The sequence below is a fragment of the Ananas comosus genome, linkage group 12 (assembly GCF_001540865.1).
Source record: "Ananas comosus cultivar F153 linkage group 12, ASM154086v1, whole genome shotgun sequence".
Taxonomy (NCBI): Eukaryota; Viridiplantae; Streptophyta; class Magnoliopsida; order Poales; family Bromeliaceae; genus Ananas; species Ananas comosus.
This window is the reverse complement of record NC_033632.1, coordinates 5417305-5432496: the sequence shown is the minus strand read 5'-3', so window position 1 is coordinate 5432496 and position 15192 is coordinate 5417305. Positions and strand designations below refer to the sequence as shown.

At 35.6% G+C, this 15192-nt stretch overlaps 1 protein-coding gene across 1 annotated transcript; it reads right to left on the bottom strand.

Annotated features, from left to right (window-relative positions):
- LOC109718282 (protein SUPPRESSOR OF K(+) TRANSPORT GROWTH DEFECT 1) lies at positions 4553–14146 on the bottom strand. The gene is made up of 8 exons (XM_020244444.1): positions 13358–14146; positions 11322–11427; positions 8489–8687; positions 6306–6374; positions 6123–6197; positions 5602–5700; positions 5339–5494; positions 4553–4941 (listed from the first exon to the last, which is right to left on the bottom strand). Exons 1-8 carry the CDS (start codon positions 13842–13844, stop codon positions 4816–4818), a joined length of 1317 nt encoding a protein of 438 aa, XP_020100033.1. The 5' UTR covers positions 13845–14146; the 3' UTR covers positions 4553–4815.

Genomic DNA, 15192 nt, shown 5'->3' with positions numbered 1-15192 from the left:
CTAGCCTATCACGAAGACGGCGATTCAAATATTTATTTTATTATCTTATTTTATTTTATTATCATTTTTTTTAGAGATTTGAGCGTGTCGAGCCTATCACGAAGACGGCCGCACAATTAAATCGGTTGGAGGTTCGTCATCACGTCATTCGCACGCTCATGTAGATCTTTCGTCGATGTTGGGGAGACGGACGTTTAGTGAACACGTACGCACGATATAGTAACGATCCAATGCCGGATTTGATCGGGTCAACCTATCACGAAGACGGTCGTGTTGATCAAACCGACAAATAAATCGCTACTATATATTTGCACGTATACACCAATTCGCCGTCGTCGGAGAAGAAAAAGAAGAAAGAGGCCATGAGGCCTCCTCGTGCGCCGTTGTTGTTGTCGAAGTCGTCACAGTGCCGCTGCCATCGTCGTTGCTCTCTCTATTTTTTTTTTTGGCTTTCTTTTTCTTTCTTTTTTTTTCTTTTCATTTTCTTTTTTGGTTTAGTGAGGGAGGGCCCCAACCCCTCTCTCTCTCTGTACGAACCAGAGAGAGAGAGAGAGGGAGAGGCGGCCCCCTCCTAATGCTCTTTTTTTTTTCTTTTTCCTTTCTTTTTTTTTTTTTGTTTCTCTTTTGTTCTTTTTTTTTATTTCCTCCTTCCCCCAAAAGATTTTTTTTTTTTTGAATCTCATGGTCCACTTTATAATGATATTAGGAACTATTTAATTTGAAAAATAATTCAAAAATCTTGGAAGATAAGACAATAATATTTTCCTTATTTCATTTCTTATTGATACATAGTCTTCTAAGAAAAATAGCAATCAAGTCACATTTTATTTTTTTTGCCTTCTATATCTTCAATTTGAAATTTAAAAATTTTTTTTATCTCGAACATAAATGTACAGTGGACTATATTTCTTGTTTAGTAGCTTTTTACTGCTCTGTTACTTGTAGTTGTTCTTATATGTTTTTCAAGTACTACTATCGCGTCATGTACACAGGGCTTCCTGTATATGCGGTGGATCTATTGGCGAGCCCGAGTTAGACTAGAACCCGAGGCATGACATTAATAGATTTCTATCTCGATGTAATATATCTGCTAACTTTAGAATTTACTAAATTCGTTTACAAGTTGAACACTAGGAATTAAAGAAGTGGAATACGAGAGCAATCATAATACCAAAATTTATCAAGCAGATAAAAAAGTGCCCCCATAAGTTTTGAGGTATACTAAAATTTAAAAACGTGACATTAATCATGTCAAATAAGATTTAATTTAACAGTAAACAAGTGATCCAAATAATTTTAAAAGTTTGATTTCAATAAGAAAACTTCGAGTAAATTATTGATGCAATCAAACAACTAGTATACTGCTAGCAATTTATACAATATATAATTATTAGAAGTGATAGTTAAAGCAAGAAATAGAAGTTCTGTTGCAAGTTTGAGAGTCCCTACTTGAGGGTAGGGGTGTAAATGAGCCAAACACGAGCGAGCTGGGGTCGGCTCGTGTTCAGCTCGTTTATTAAACGAGCCGAACACGAGCTGGCTCGTTAAAGTATTGAGCCGAAAAATTCAGCTCGTGTTCGGCTCGTTTATTAACGAGCCGAGCCGAACACGAGTTGGCTCACGAGCTGGCCAACGAACAATAAATTAAAATTGATTAGATTAAATATATATAAAAAATAAATTTATCAATTTATCTATTGAACTTTGGTCTAATAATTGAAACTTTATATATAAATAAATGAGTCTTTTTATAATTAAGCTCGCATTTATATTTTTATTTTGCTAAAAATAAATAATAAAAATATATATTATATTAATCATTATTTATATATAAAAATATAAATTAAATAAATATATAAATATAAAAATATGTATTCGAGCTGTTATCGAGCGCGAACACGAGCGAGCTGACCCGCAGCTCGTGTTCGGCTCATTTATTAAACGAGCTGAAAAATCCAGCTCGTGTTCGGCTCGTTTACTAAACGAGCGAGCCGATCTCGAGCTCATTTCGAGCTGAATACGAGCTGACTCGCGAACAATGAGCTAGATTGCCACCCCTATTTGAGGGGTTTCCATGCACCTTACCGTGGGTTCAAGTCCCACTACAAAACGAATAGATATTTATATATTTTTAAATTAAAAATATTGAAAGAATTAATTGGCATCCCAATAAATATTATATTTAGTGATTTTGAGAGAAAAATGAATAATTGACAGATGTAAAAAGGCATAATGACCGTCTAAATATTTCAATCGATATTACGGATTTAAATAAATATGATATTCCCGAAGTCATGGACGGTGAATCATTCTGTGATATGATCGCATTGCCTCGAAACTGCGCCTATTTGACGGTCCACATTGAGAAGGAGAGGGTTGGTTATTATCAAGAATATTAAATAGTGATTTCGATGTGGATGTATTGTCATCCGGCCGAAAAGAGATACCCTTTGGCTTGACATCGCAAGTGGATCAAATATACCTAGGTTAGTATTGCAAATAACATTTGTCTTTCAATTTTATATGCAGTTAATTATTCGATTGATTCATTATTTTTATCTAGGTTAGTACTGCAAATAACATTTGTCTTTCAATTTTATGTGTAGTAAATTATTCAATTGATTCATTATTTATTTGCAAGAGCTCAAATTTCTGTCTTGATCATAAAAGCCTACCAAATGAAGTTAGATAGTTTGAACGAGAGTGTATTTTGAATGCTCGATTCATGAGTATTTTAAGCGGCGAATGCTTTACCACCTTCTAAAAGCAATAAGTTGATCAATGTCTTATAAAAACAGTGAATGAGTCACCACCTTCTAAATGCCGTGAATGATTTTCTATTTTTAAATATAGCGAACTATTCATTGCCTAATTTCTTATTGTCCGATGAGGACTATTCTTATAGCCTGGTGAGCGCTAAAAGTACAGAGGATCTAAAGAAAACCAAACTATAAGATAGTAAATGATTCACGTCTTTTAAAGTCAGCGAACCATTCACCAGATTTATAAGATTGTTGAAATTTTTAAATGAAAATGGTAAACAGTTTAGGGCTTTCAATAAGCTACAAATAGTTCAGTGCTTATGATTTTCATTGTACCACGCCAATCCCACATAGCGCCTATGTAGACAGACAAAGTAAGCCTAAATTTATAATAAAATTTTGAGAGATCTAAATTTATTATTACAAATATTAAGAAGACTAGACGGCCAAAATCTCTAATCTAAAATGTAGGTACCTTGACAAACATTTGTAACATTTTCAATTTCTGTGCATGAATCAAGCAAAACTAGACATATTCCAACAGGCCAACAATTATAAAGACAATAGTTGGAAGGATCTTTACAAGTAATTAATATTATTACAAACACCCTGCACCATACCTAGTTGATCTTGAACAATATTACTATTTCAAGCCTGCTTCATCAGGCATAGTTCGTTCAAGATGGCTTCGGAGAATACTCCTCAAGAAATATTTATATAACGGCTAAAGGTGAAACACATATTTGCGCAACTACGATGGCAGGAGCATCGGAATTATTTTGTGTCGAGGAATACAAAATAGATAACTTTGCAGAGATATTAATGACGAGAACAAAAATGACTTGGCTCGGCAAGCAAGTTCTAGAGCCTGTTACACATGAAACAGAGAAGACTTTCTTCTAAAAAAGCTTCAATCAAAGCTATCAAAGGAACATGAAGTAACTGGAAGGAGATAAACATTGCTTTGCTGTTAAACACAACAAAACGTTTTCTAGTAAGGAGGATTTATAACCGCAACGTCTTATCTCCCATAGAAAGAGTTACGGATAAATCAATCTTCCCATCATTACGGCTGCAACTAATGCTTTAATTTAGATTTAGTCAAGGAATCCAACAGTTAACAATGTCGGCCTAATGAATCAGCAGTCTAAGCGTCATTTTAACTTCAGCTAATTAGGATACACGCAAAGATGCTGCTCTAATAAGAGTCAATAGAAATAGAACGAAGCAAGCAAAAAGTCAAAATGCTGCTAATTTCTCGCTGGCACGTTAAAAATACATTATCAAACTATTATACACGTTTAACAAACTATAGATCCAAGATATATGACTATCGAGCATACAGAACATACTAGGAACTTTCATATGCATGAAACCCAATCACATTTACCTCCAATTAATCACCAATCGTATACAAGTACCTGCATATCTTTACCTTCCAACCATGCGGTACAAAATTATTACCTATCCAGGTTTACTACTAGAGTAAATGCACTCCATCATTATACATACTAAAGAGAGAAATATAGCCAAAAAGAGGAAACAATCTCTACATCAAAGCTCGGTGAAGACTCTCACTGATAGCATAGTTTGGTATGCTCGGTGAAGGTAATTTCCCTCTGCACCACCGTATGTGGCAACGAGAATCCACTACCATTGGGCTGCAATATATAACATTCCAAGGTTTACAAATGACCTAACTTAAGAAAAGACCAGAATAACCAATGTAACATAAATCGTTGAAGAAACATTAGCTTATGTAGTACTGGAATAAAAAAGGGGAGGCGGGGGACGGTGGGCCACTTCACAGCCAAAAACGCTTATTCAAGTGCATCGCAAATACTTTGTAAAGCCAAAACAGAATCAATATAGAGATAAATATGAAATCACCAGTAAGGTGCCAGCCACAATATTGAGGTAAATTAAGCGTACTCTGAAGAGGCTGCATAATAAACCCAAATAGAAGTTCCCACCCGTAACAACAAGAGTTACAATATACAACTGTTGTTTCTGCTTTTCTGTTTCTTTCCATAGTTGAACTTGATAAATTTAATTAGCCCTCCTGTCCAAACTCCTTTGTGAACCTCTCATGCACTTCGAGGTCCTTCTGGCTAACAGTGGGCCTCTGCCGAACGAGTACCTTCTCGAAATCTCCCCTTGTAATTGGTGGCGGAAGAACCTGCTCACAAAAGAGGAAAAGAAAATATACAGTCGTAAACGAATCTTTGGGGCAAAATTTAAAGTAGATTTAATTGATAATAGTTTGGAAGAATTCACCTCAATTTAGTTAGAATTTAGAAAAGAAATTTTTTGTTCAGAATCAATTCTTCTTTGTTTGGAAGAGATTGGATTTCTTCAGAACAATATTGATGTGTTTCTTGTAATTCCTTGAATCCCGTTACTTGAGCTCACATTTGGTAAGAAGTCTTATCTCTTATGCTTTACCAATAATCCCAAAATACCCATTCTTATCTTACTGTTAAGTAATGGTATATAAGGAAAAATAAACATTTTGAATGAAATACGAAAACTATTGTTCTAGGTAAGCAAGAAAATAGATAAGCGTAAATTGGCACCTTAGCACCAAGACCCTTGGCAGCGAGCTCCTGCATACTGGTCTGAATAGCGCCAGGTTCTTTGGGCCCACAGGGCATCCACATGCCATCTTCCTTCTTCACAAAGAACATGGCATCTTGGGCCTTGCGAACCGGTTCAAACAATACATCCTTGACCTATTAGCAGAAAAAAGTAAGAACATTTTAGCATAATTCTAAAAAGGCTTTTCTTTTTTTTTTTTTTTTTTTTTTAAGTTTTTGATTTTGTGAATGAAAGTGCTTACACAAACAGAAATATCTGAACCAGAAAATCCTTCAGTCTTGCGAGCCAAGTACTCAAAATCTTTCTCAGTCAGGTTGTGAGGGGTATCTCCCAGATGTACCTATACAAATCCAACAGTTCGAAATCACACAAGACCATAATATGGCTGAACAGACAGAACATTGAAGAAAACAAATGTTTTATGTTCTTTGGAAATTTATGACAAGGTCCGCGATTTCTCATCAAAGAATATATATGAAGGCTCCTGACTTCTCATTATACAGGAATCTAAGAACATTCCATTAGTATTTTAACTCTGTTCCTTTATTAGAGATTTACATGGATAAACGACTGTTGATTGGAGGATTAAAATTTTAATAATAAAGATATATGAAAATGATTATTGAATTCTATTGGAATATAGGGACTTCTGTAGAAGCAAAAAAGGATATGAAATATGAAAAGGTAGAATTTCTGCTTAAATTGTCTGAAAAACCAGGACTCCGCAAAATAAAATATTCTCTCTTTTTCTTTCTTCAATACCTTGAACATATGCTGCCTAGCTTTTAGATCGGGAAGAGGTATATAGATCCTCTTGTCAAAGCGTCGCCGAATAGCCTGTAGGTAACAGAGAAGTAGCACATTGTAGACAAAAAACAAGGACTAAATAGTTTATGAAACAGTTGCGACAGTCGAAGAAGTCTTAACAAAGGGTCTGCACAGAACCTGATCAAGAGCATATGGAGTATTCGTAGCAGCAAGAATCAGAACTTTATCATCGTTATGTCCTACACCCTGGAAAGAAAAAAGGGAGCTTAAACAACAATAGCGAAGAAATAAAAGGAAAAAGATATACAATCAAACTAGTTGAAGCCAAATGGCACACTTGGCAAATGTGAAATACAAAAAAATGTGCAAGAGAACTGGTGTTGCAATTTATTCAATCAAAAGCAGGAAAGAGATGAGCTATCCATACATATCAGGAATATCAGGTCAATGTATCATTCAAAATGAATACCCATGCAACGAAAACTGTTAGAACTGCTTGTGCAGTAGATCAATCAACCTTCAGAATTGCAATTATTGCTCAGACATAAGAGTAACCCTTTAAGGAATCCTCTAGATATGGTATAACATGGGTCAGAAAGAAAAATAACAACTTTTTTGTTGGATAAATTGTACAGGGAGTCCAAAATTTATGGACTCTATTTCACTCAGGTCCCAAACTCAAATTAATCTCAACTTCAAGCTGTTCCCATGGTCATTAATGTATTTCACTTTGCTCTGAAACTCTGATTCTTCTAGAAGTTGAGAAGGCTTCATGAATGGAAAATGCTAAGTTGATGTCAACCACACTGATCACTGACAATTGCAGAATATGCAAGAGAGATTCTTCCATAAATAAATCATATCATAGTAAAATATTTATATTAACATATACATAAAGAAATGCATATATTTTTATATGTATTAGCAATAAATTATCGTTATCACGTGATTGCTTGCTTAGCTATAGTCAACAATTAAGTCTTTTTCTATAAGGCAGTAAACGGATTGTGTCCCTTCAACTATTAAGCAATAGTTTTGCTAGTGGCCTAGGTAATCTGTCTAATTGGCTTATACAACACAGAGGTTTTGAACCTAAGAGGAACAATCTAACACAGGGAGGACCATCTTCCTTTGTCTCAACCATCTGAGCCTATGAGTTGAAATATCAAAAGAAATAAGCTACGGTCCAAAAAAATATTATTTCTAAAATTAAGCTTAACTAGAGGAATTGTTAGATCTCCTTGCGCTAGAAAAGGCTACTTCATCTATGTAAAAGAAGCCTAGTTTCAGAAAGAAGAAAAAAAAAAGAAAAGAAAAGCAACAACCACAGTGGCACAATGATTCTTGACAAATGAGCCTCAAGTAAGCTGAATTAACCAATTATTGGCATATCTCAAGTAATAACTAATAAGGATATAACTTAAACAAATAAACAGATAAAATACAAGCAGGCATTCGATAGAAAAACTATTAAAATAAAGAAGCAAAGGAGTGATGTCTTTCATACCGATAGCCTAATAATCAATATACAAAGAAATGACAGGGAAAGATTGGACGACCATCAGAATCAAATCAGGCAATATATTGCTATAAATAAAAATTTGAGGCTATCATCACATACTACGAGAGTTAATAGCTCCAAAATTTGTAGTTTCCAATAACCTGAGAAAGGAAAATATAGTTATAGGCTTACTGAATAAAATTTCTTAAGTCTGGCCACTAAAAAAGAAGTGATGTACTACTCCAGAACAAAAGTCTCAACGGGAGAGTGTAGGTTCATTGCTTCATAATACAAATATTTTCATGAATTGAAATTGATGTCATACCAGTCTTTTATCGGATATAATATTGTGTCAGTCAAATATTAAAAGAAGATAGTCTACCATCTCAGATTTTTGAGATAATTGTGAAACAGCTTGATCCACAAAATCAAAAAAAAAAATCGCTTTAAATTAAACTCCCATATTCAAAAACCCATGATGAAATGACTATAGGGAAAAGGAAAATACAAGAGTGAATGCAAAGTAGAAAAGCTTAGCAGAGTTGAATAAATACAGCAACTACTATACAATACTCTTCTGGTATATAAAACCAAAGCCATCGCACCTAAGATGGAAGAAAAAACAAGGCCTTAGTCACTAATCCTAAAGATGAACATGTAAGTAACTATTTCTTAGCAGCTCTCAATGGCATTATAATGATCCTTCCCATACTATTTAGATGATGTAGCTAATTTGCCCCTTTATTATATCTGAGGTTCTATGGCAGTAAATGACAATTGATGCTGCATGAAATAGAACATTTTTAGAAACTTGAAATGGCTAGTATATAGCATGCACACATGTCTTTTGTAATCTCACCTGCATCTGGACAAGAAGTTCAGTTTTAATCCTTCTAGAGGCTTCACTTTCATTTCCTTCTCCACGCTGACCGCATAAAGAATCAATCTCATCAATGAAGATAATGGAAGGAGCATTTTCACGGGCCATTTGGAAAAGGTTTGCAACCAGCTTTTCACTTTCACCCATCCACTTTGAAACAAGGTCTGATGAAGATATACTGCAATATTTTTCAGCATTTATTACATGCATTATTTAACAGCTGAAAACAGAATTCGAAGTACCCAACAATAGGACATTCAACAAAAAGTCTTTCACAAAAATATGAGGTTTATCGACAAAATTTTTATAGATAGACACAGTAACCTTTTCTTAAAAGATCAGATAGGGATCAACCATCCCCATCCAGAACAGATTAATTTTTCAACATAAAGAAAGAAAGAAACCACAATACGTATACTAAAAATAAAAGGTTACAAAGTGACATAATTTAAAGTGAATAGGTAGGCCTAGTCGGATTTCATTCACACTGTTGCAAACAGGCTCGGTAGATGAGAATAATAGGTAGGTTAAGCTAGTTAAATTATGAGTGCTAACATTCTAGAATCTGGTTATCAATCAACACAACTGGCACGTCAGCATCATTGTTCATGCTGACAATGTGAATAACAGTAACTAAGACTCTTAATATAATGTTTTTACTTGGGGTCATTACAACCCAATTGAAGTCCTTCGTCACAAGCTGCAAGGACTCCATTCGCAGACTCAAGATTCTGAAGAACAATAATGGTGACATTGTTACTAGGATTGCATTATTCACTGGTCACTAGCCCTAAAGAATTGCGAGCTCCACTAATTCTCGGCATAAGGATTCTGAGCTTTCCTTTTATTACTTGGAGATAAAAGAGAGCAGAAAAGCTATTTTAGAGAGATCCTTCAATATATATCATTCTTACTTACACCCTAGATTAAAATTTACCATGTAAACATTGTTCTTTAACATACTACAGAGTTTTATGTCTTTTTAATGGTTAAGAATCCAAGGTTAAACATTACTGGGGCTGAGGTTTGATTTTGAGAGTTGAATACATTTAAAAAGCTTTAAAGTGAAAGCACCTAGTGCTGTTTACCAGCTCAATATTAAAATTGCTTTCACTTCATCTATGCATTGCAAGAGATGAGCATCAGAACCATGCACTTAGTGCTGTTTACCTGCTGAATATTAAAATTTCTTTTAAGAGATGAATAGATTTTGAGAGTTGAATAGATTTAAAAAGCTTTTAAGTGAAATCACTTTGTGCTTTTTACCAGGTCAATATTAAAATTGCTTTCAGTTCATCTATGCATTGCATGAGATGAGCATCATAACCATGCATTGAAATATCCTCCAACACTCTTTTGGCTTTATATGTAACTAATGACTGCAAGAAACGTTCGATTTTGAGAGTTGAATAGATTTAAAAAGCTTTTAAGTGAAAGCAATAAGTGCTGTTTACCAGCTCAATATTAAAATTGCTTTCAGTCCATCTATGCATTGCATGAGATGAGCATCACAACCAAGGTTTTAAATGCCCGTCGGCACGGGCCGTATCCACCGTGCCGTACCATGCCAATAAGATACCGACACGATACAAACCCCATACCGATGGCACAGCTCAAAACCCTCTATTCTTCAAATTAGTAAGTAATTTTCTCAATAAAGTTCAAAAGATGTGATAAAAAGACATAATAAATAGTTAAAATATTTTGTTGCCAAAGAAAATAAATATTTCATGCTATTATGTGTCGGCACATAAGAATTTTTTTGACCGGCAAGCATCGACACGGCTCGGCACGCACCGTGCCGTACCGTGCCGGCAAGTTTCCGGCACGCCCCGGTGCCACGGCACTTAAATCCTTGATCACAACCATGCATTGAAATATCCTCCGGCACTCCTTTGGCTTAATATGTAACTAATGATTGCAAAATGTTTTTTGCAGTCAATTCACAGACTATCAAACGGCCATCAGTAGATGAAATACAGTTTAAATAGTCACACTTAGTTATAAATGAAACATTCTTCTAGATAGTGTTTATTACTCAAATGGATCCTAAAGATCCTGAATGAGAGATCATAAGGGTAACCATAATGTTGATATAGCTGCTGAATATATGACTAACGCAAGTTTACTTATTCATAAGGATTGCATTTATTCATGAATTGCCAAGCATCATAAGAGATAAAAAGGAAATAGTGTAACATATATCTAATATACATAATATGTACTTGCTATCAGCTAAATTGACAAAGAATATTCTAAACTGTGAGAAAATAAGTGTTTTTTCGCTGAATGTAGGGCCTGGTGAAGGGAGATTATTATTTAGCTACCTACTGCTTCTCTTATATAGAATCATCGTGTTGTGATGTTATCCCAGAACATTCACTTAAAACTCAACCAAATTATGGACATACTGGAAAACGATCATAAGATCACTTTCTTAGTTGTACTTTGTTGTGAACTACTAGCTAGTCATATGCTTCAGTCCATTTGACATTTAACTATTTAAGTATCAGAATTTACATAAAGGCTCCCATATATTATTTATCCAGCTGACTCCTTTTAAGTGAGCTCATGTAGAGGTTTTCTCATTCCTACCAGCACCTCTTCACATTCTTCCCCACATGAATTTGCTAAATCTACGGAGGCCTGATGGTTTCTATAAACTGTAATTGTGAAAATTCTTGCACTTCTCCCATAAAGGTGAAGAGGTTTGAGTGAATCGTCCCAATGTAACTACAACACATAATACACAGAAAGAAAACTGATGATGTTAGAAATAAAATGACAAACAAAGATATAGAACACTGATAACCTGAAGAATGTAGAATCTGCCTCTGTCGCCACAGCCTTGGCCAAATATGACTTTCCAGTTCCTGGTGGGCCATACAGAAGAAATGCCTTCCATGGTTTTCTTTTACCTAAGAAGTGAAGTCCTATCAACTTAGTAACTTTAACAACTAAATCAGAGAAATAGTAAATCAGTTGGCCTCATCAAAAGAAATATAGCCGGAAAGAAATCTGAAACATATGCAGCCATGATAAATCAAGTTGACAACAGCAAAGAAGAGTGATACATTATACAGCCCACAGCAAACAAAGAACTAGTATCAGTAAATTTCATATTGTAACCCATGATTTCCAACAAGATGGCTCTAAATACTTAAGCCCAATTACTACATATGCTAGTTATCCATAAACCCATTTCGTTTTCCTATTTCCCCAAAATCTTCCCAGGTGGGAGTATTGGGCCATAGGATTGATAGTTTGCATAAAAGCCACAAATAAAATTCAAAGTGCCCTGTTTACATAACCATCTTCTTCTAATGCCCAACTTTATCAACATTAGCTTTGTGTTTCTCTTAAGACAATTGGATCTACTATGTCACAAGAATATTAATTAGGCACAAAAAAATTATGTGTTATATGTGTTATTTTAGGAGGTATGTAAGAAGAGGATGAAGAGAGGGAAAGAAGAAAGAAGTTGGGAAAGGAAATAGAAAAAAAAAAAAAGGAATTGGGGCACATGGTAGGGACATGCCTCTACGCCCAAGCATATTGAAATGTCTAGCTCCATAACCCTTGGCATATTGAGGCACGGTGGCAGGCTCAATACCTGCTGCACAGTACCATGCTGATTATGCTTGATAAGTTCAATACTTAATACCGTGGTATGAACATAGGTCCATTTAAAACCATAGGCAGCCTCTTCAGCCAATTCCCTAAATAAAGTGGGCCAAGCTGGAGAGGCTAATCATCCATGCACACTAACTCCTCAAGAAAATGTACAGATTCTGCACTATATCAAGAACTAAATGCCTATGAACTATGGACGCTATGGAAACACATCTATAGAGAAGATGTTCCTGCACTACCCTCCAGCCAGCCTATTAAATAGAGCTATCTCTCCCTTCACGGCCATACATCCCCACCAACGATTACATTCATCCCAGTAATCAATGCAAGTGTTATTTCAATGTGAACTCATATGCAAAATCGGCTGTGCTAGTGTGCTCTCAATTATCCCAAGACAGTAGATTACAAAAGGAACCAGAAAAATTAAGAATGTAAAATTTAGACCCTAAAATAGAGTGCTCTTATAAAAGACAGGTTCACTAAATTTAGCAATGTAAACCAAAAACTCTGTTTCATACAAAGTTAAGCCACCTATACCATATAAATGTTGAATTCTTGTGCCAAAAGGATATGACACTAACATGATTTCACCTAATCTCATAATCTCATAGTTAAAAGAAAATTAAAGGAATAAAATAGCACATGCTGTTTGACACTGAACCTTTCGCATTGAACCCAGTAACATTCTTGGCAAAAAAATCTTCTATGATGTGCTTTCGACTAAAAAAACAATTTCAGTTCAATAAATTCGAAGGCAACATTATCAAATGCAAAGAAGAAATAATCGATGTATCCTACAACAAGGTTTGTAGTGCGTAAGAGATGGAAATAATCAACTTGTAATCAACATACAAGAAGAACGAATCACTGACAATTCATATAAACAAAATTCAGAAGGACATAACTATATCCTAGATAGAGCTACCAACACACTTAAGCCATTCCTAAGCCAGATGAAAGGATTGCTTATCAGTCATTCATTGATTTAGCAGATTAACGCTTTTAATAAACACGTGACGCCGCCCTCAGGATTGATTTTATTTTCAGCATAACAAAAATCCCATCTGAAAGACCCAACTCCGCATCTAGCTCATCCAATGATTATATTCCTACAAGAATAATTCACTTTTTACAACATACTATAAGAGTTGACGATCATGAATTATCTAACGACGGAATACATATTTTAAAAAAACAAAGGAAAGAAGGGAGTACCGGTGAAGAACTGCGGGAACTTCACGGGGAGGATGACGGCCTCCTGGAGCGCTTGCTTGGCGCTGTCGAGACCGGCGACGTCGTTCCACTTCACGTTCGGCTTCTCTCTGATGATCGCCGAGTTGAGCCCCGACCGCAGCTTCGTCACCTCAGGGTCCTCACCGTCCCCGCCGCCACCACCGCCCTCCCCGTCCTTGGGCTTCGTCTTCGGGCGCGTGGCGACGGCTCCGTCGCCTCCGTTGGCTGCGGGGCCGGTGCCGCCCTCGTCAAGCACAGCGCGGATCTCCTCGGCGCGGCGGAGGTACTCGGTGAACTTCTGGGTTATCGCCTCCTTGATCTTAGGGTTCTTCTCGTACTTGAGGTGGGTGCGGAAGTACTCGAGCGCGTTCATGTAGAGAGGGAACGCCTTCACGTAGTTCCCCGCATTGTCTTCCTCCACCGCCCTCCTCACGTACTCGATCGCCTGCTCCTTGAAGTTGCTATACATCTTCAAACCCTAAACCTAACCCCCACACCCCAATCGCATACGCCCCGTCCTCTCTGATCGGAGGAAACCCTAGGAATCGATCGGAGAAGAGAATCGCGAGGTCTAAGAATCGATTGGAGGGGAAAGAAAACCCTAAATTTTGACTCGGAATCCTAAATCGAGAGGGAGAATTAGGGTTTGACGCATCGGAATCGGAGGATCGATCGGATTATTAACTAGGGGAGGAGAGAAGGGATGGGGGAGGGGCGGGGGGTAAGGGGGAGAAAGAGGGAAAGAGCGAGGAAAAGTAGACGAGACGACGAGCGGAGGCTGGGCCGCTGGGGTTTGTTTTCTTATTTAATTATTTTTGGTTTCACATGGAGCTAATGCCCGCGTGCAGTGTACCCGGTTCACCACGTCGTCTTTACACCACCAGTTATCGCCTCTTGTGGTCCCCTAAAATATAATTTTATTAAAAATTATGTGGGTGTTTGGTCTAGGTCTTGAAAAATAATTTTCAAATCAATAATATTCTTTCCGTTAATAGAGTGCTGTAATTTCTATTTTAAAATTTAATTTTGATTTTTAGAATCAATATATATTAATCTATTAACTATTAACTATTACCTGGAACGAAGCCAGAATTCAATCACAAGGGGGCCAAAATATATACAAATAAAAAGTTTAGCAGATAAATAAAATTTTAACTACTCAAATTTTTAATAAAAAAATTTAGTGATTAGATAATTAATGTTAAAAAATATTAAATTTATTTCTTTAATTTACACTTGCTTAACTTCTAATTATTTTATTTGCATTATTTCATTCAAATAATTTAAGAATTTTACTAAATCTAATAGCAATTTAGTTAGAATTTAATTTTTTAAAATTTTTGTTAATAAAATAATAATAACCAATGACTAATATCTAACTATTAAATTTAGCATACTATTTTATTTAGTTAAATAAATTAGCTCATCAAAATAATTGGAAAGTTAAGAATGTATAAATAAAATATTTAAAGTTGAAAGGACTTATTTCAAAATGCACTATAATTAAAAGGTTCTTAATATATTTTCACCTATAAAACACATAAGAAGAGAGAGAGAGCGCTCTATATTAGCACTAAAAATTTTTTACAAAATAGGCCGATATATTTTAAAAATTAACTGGAAATATATAAACTACCAAAAGACTATAAAGTAAATATTGAAAAGTTGAAGAGGGCCATGGCTCCTTTGGGTCTATATATGGGCTGTCCTTGTGCGTAAGCCTTGGAGTCTTGGCCCACAAGCCAACAATTCTTTTGAAAAAAATTCACTTTGGTCCCCTAAATTTATAATATTTTAATTTTTTTAATAGCTTACTA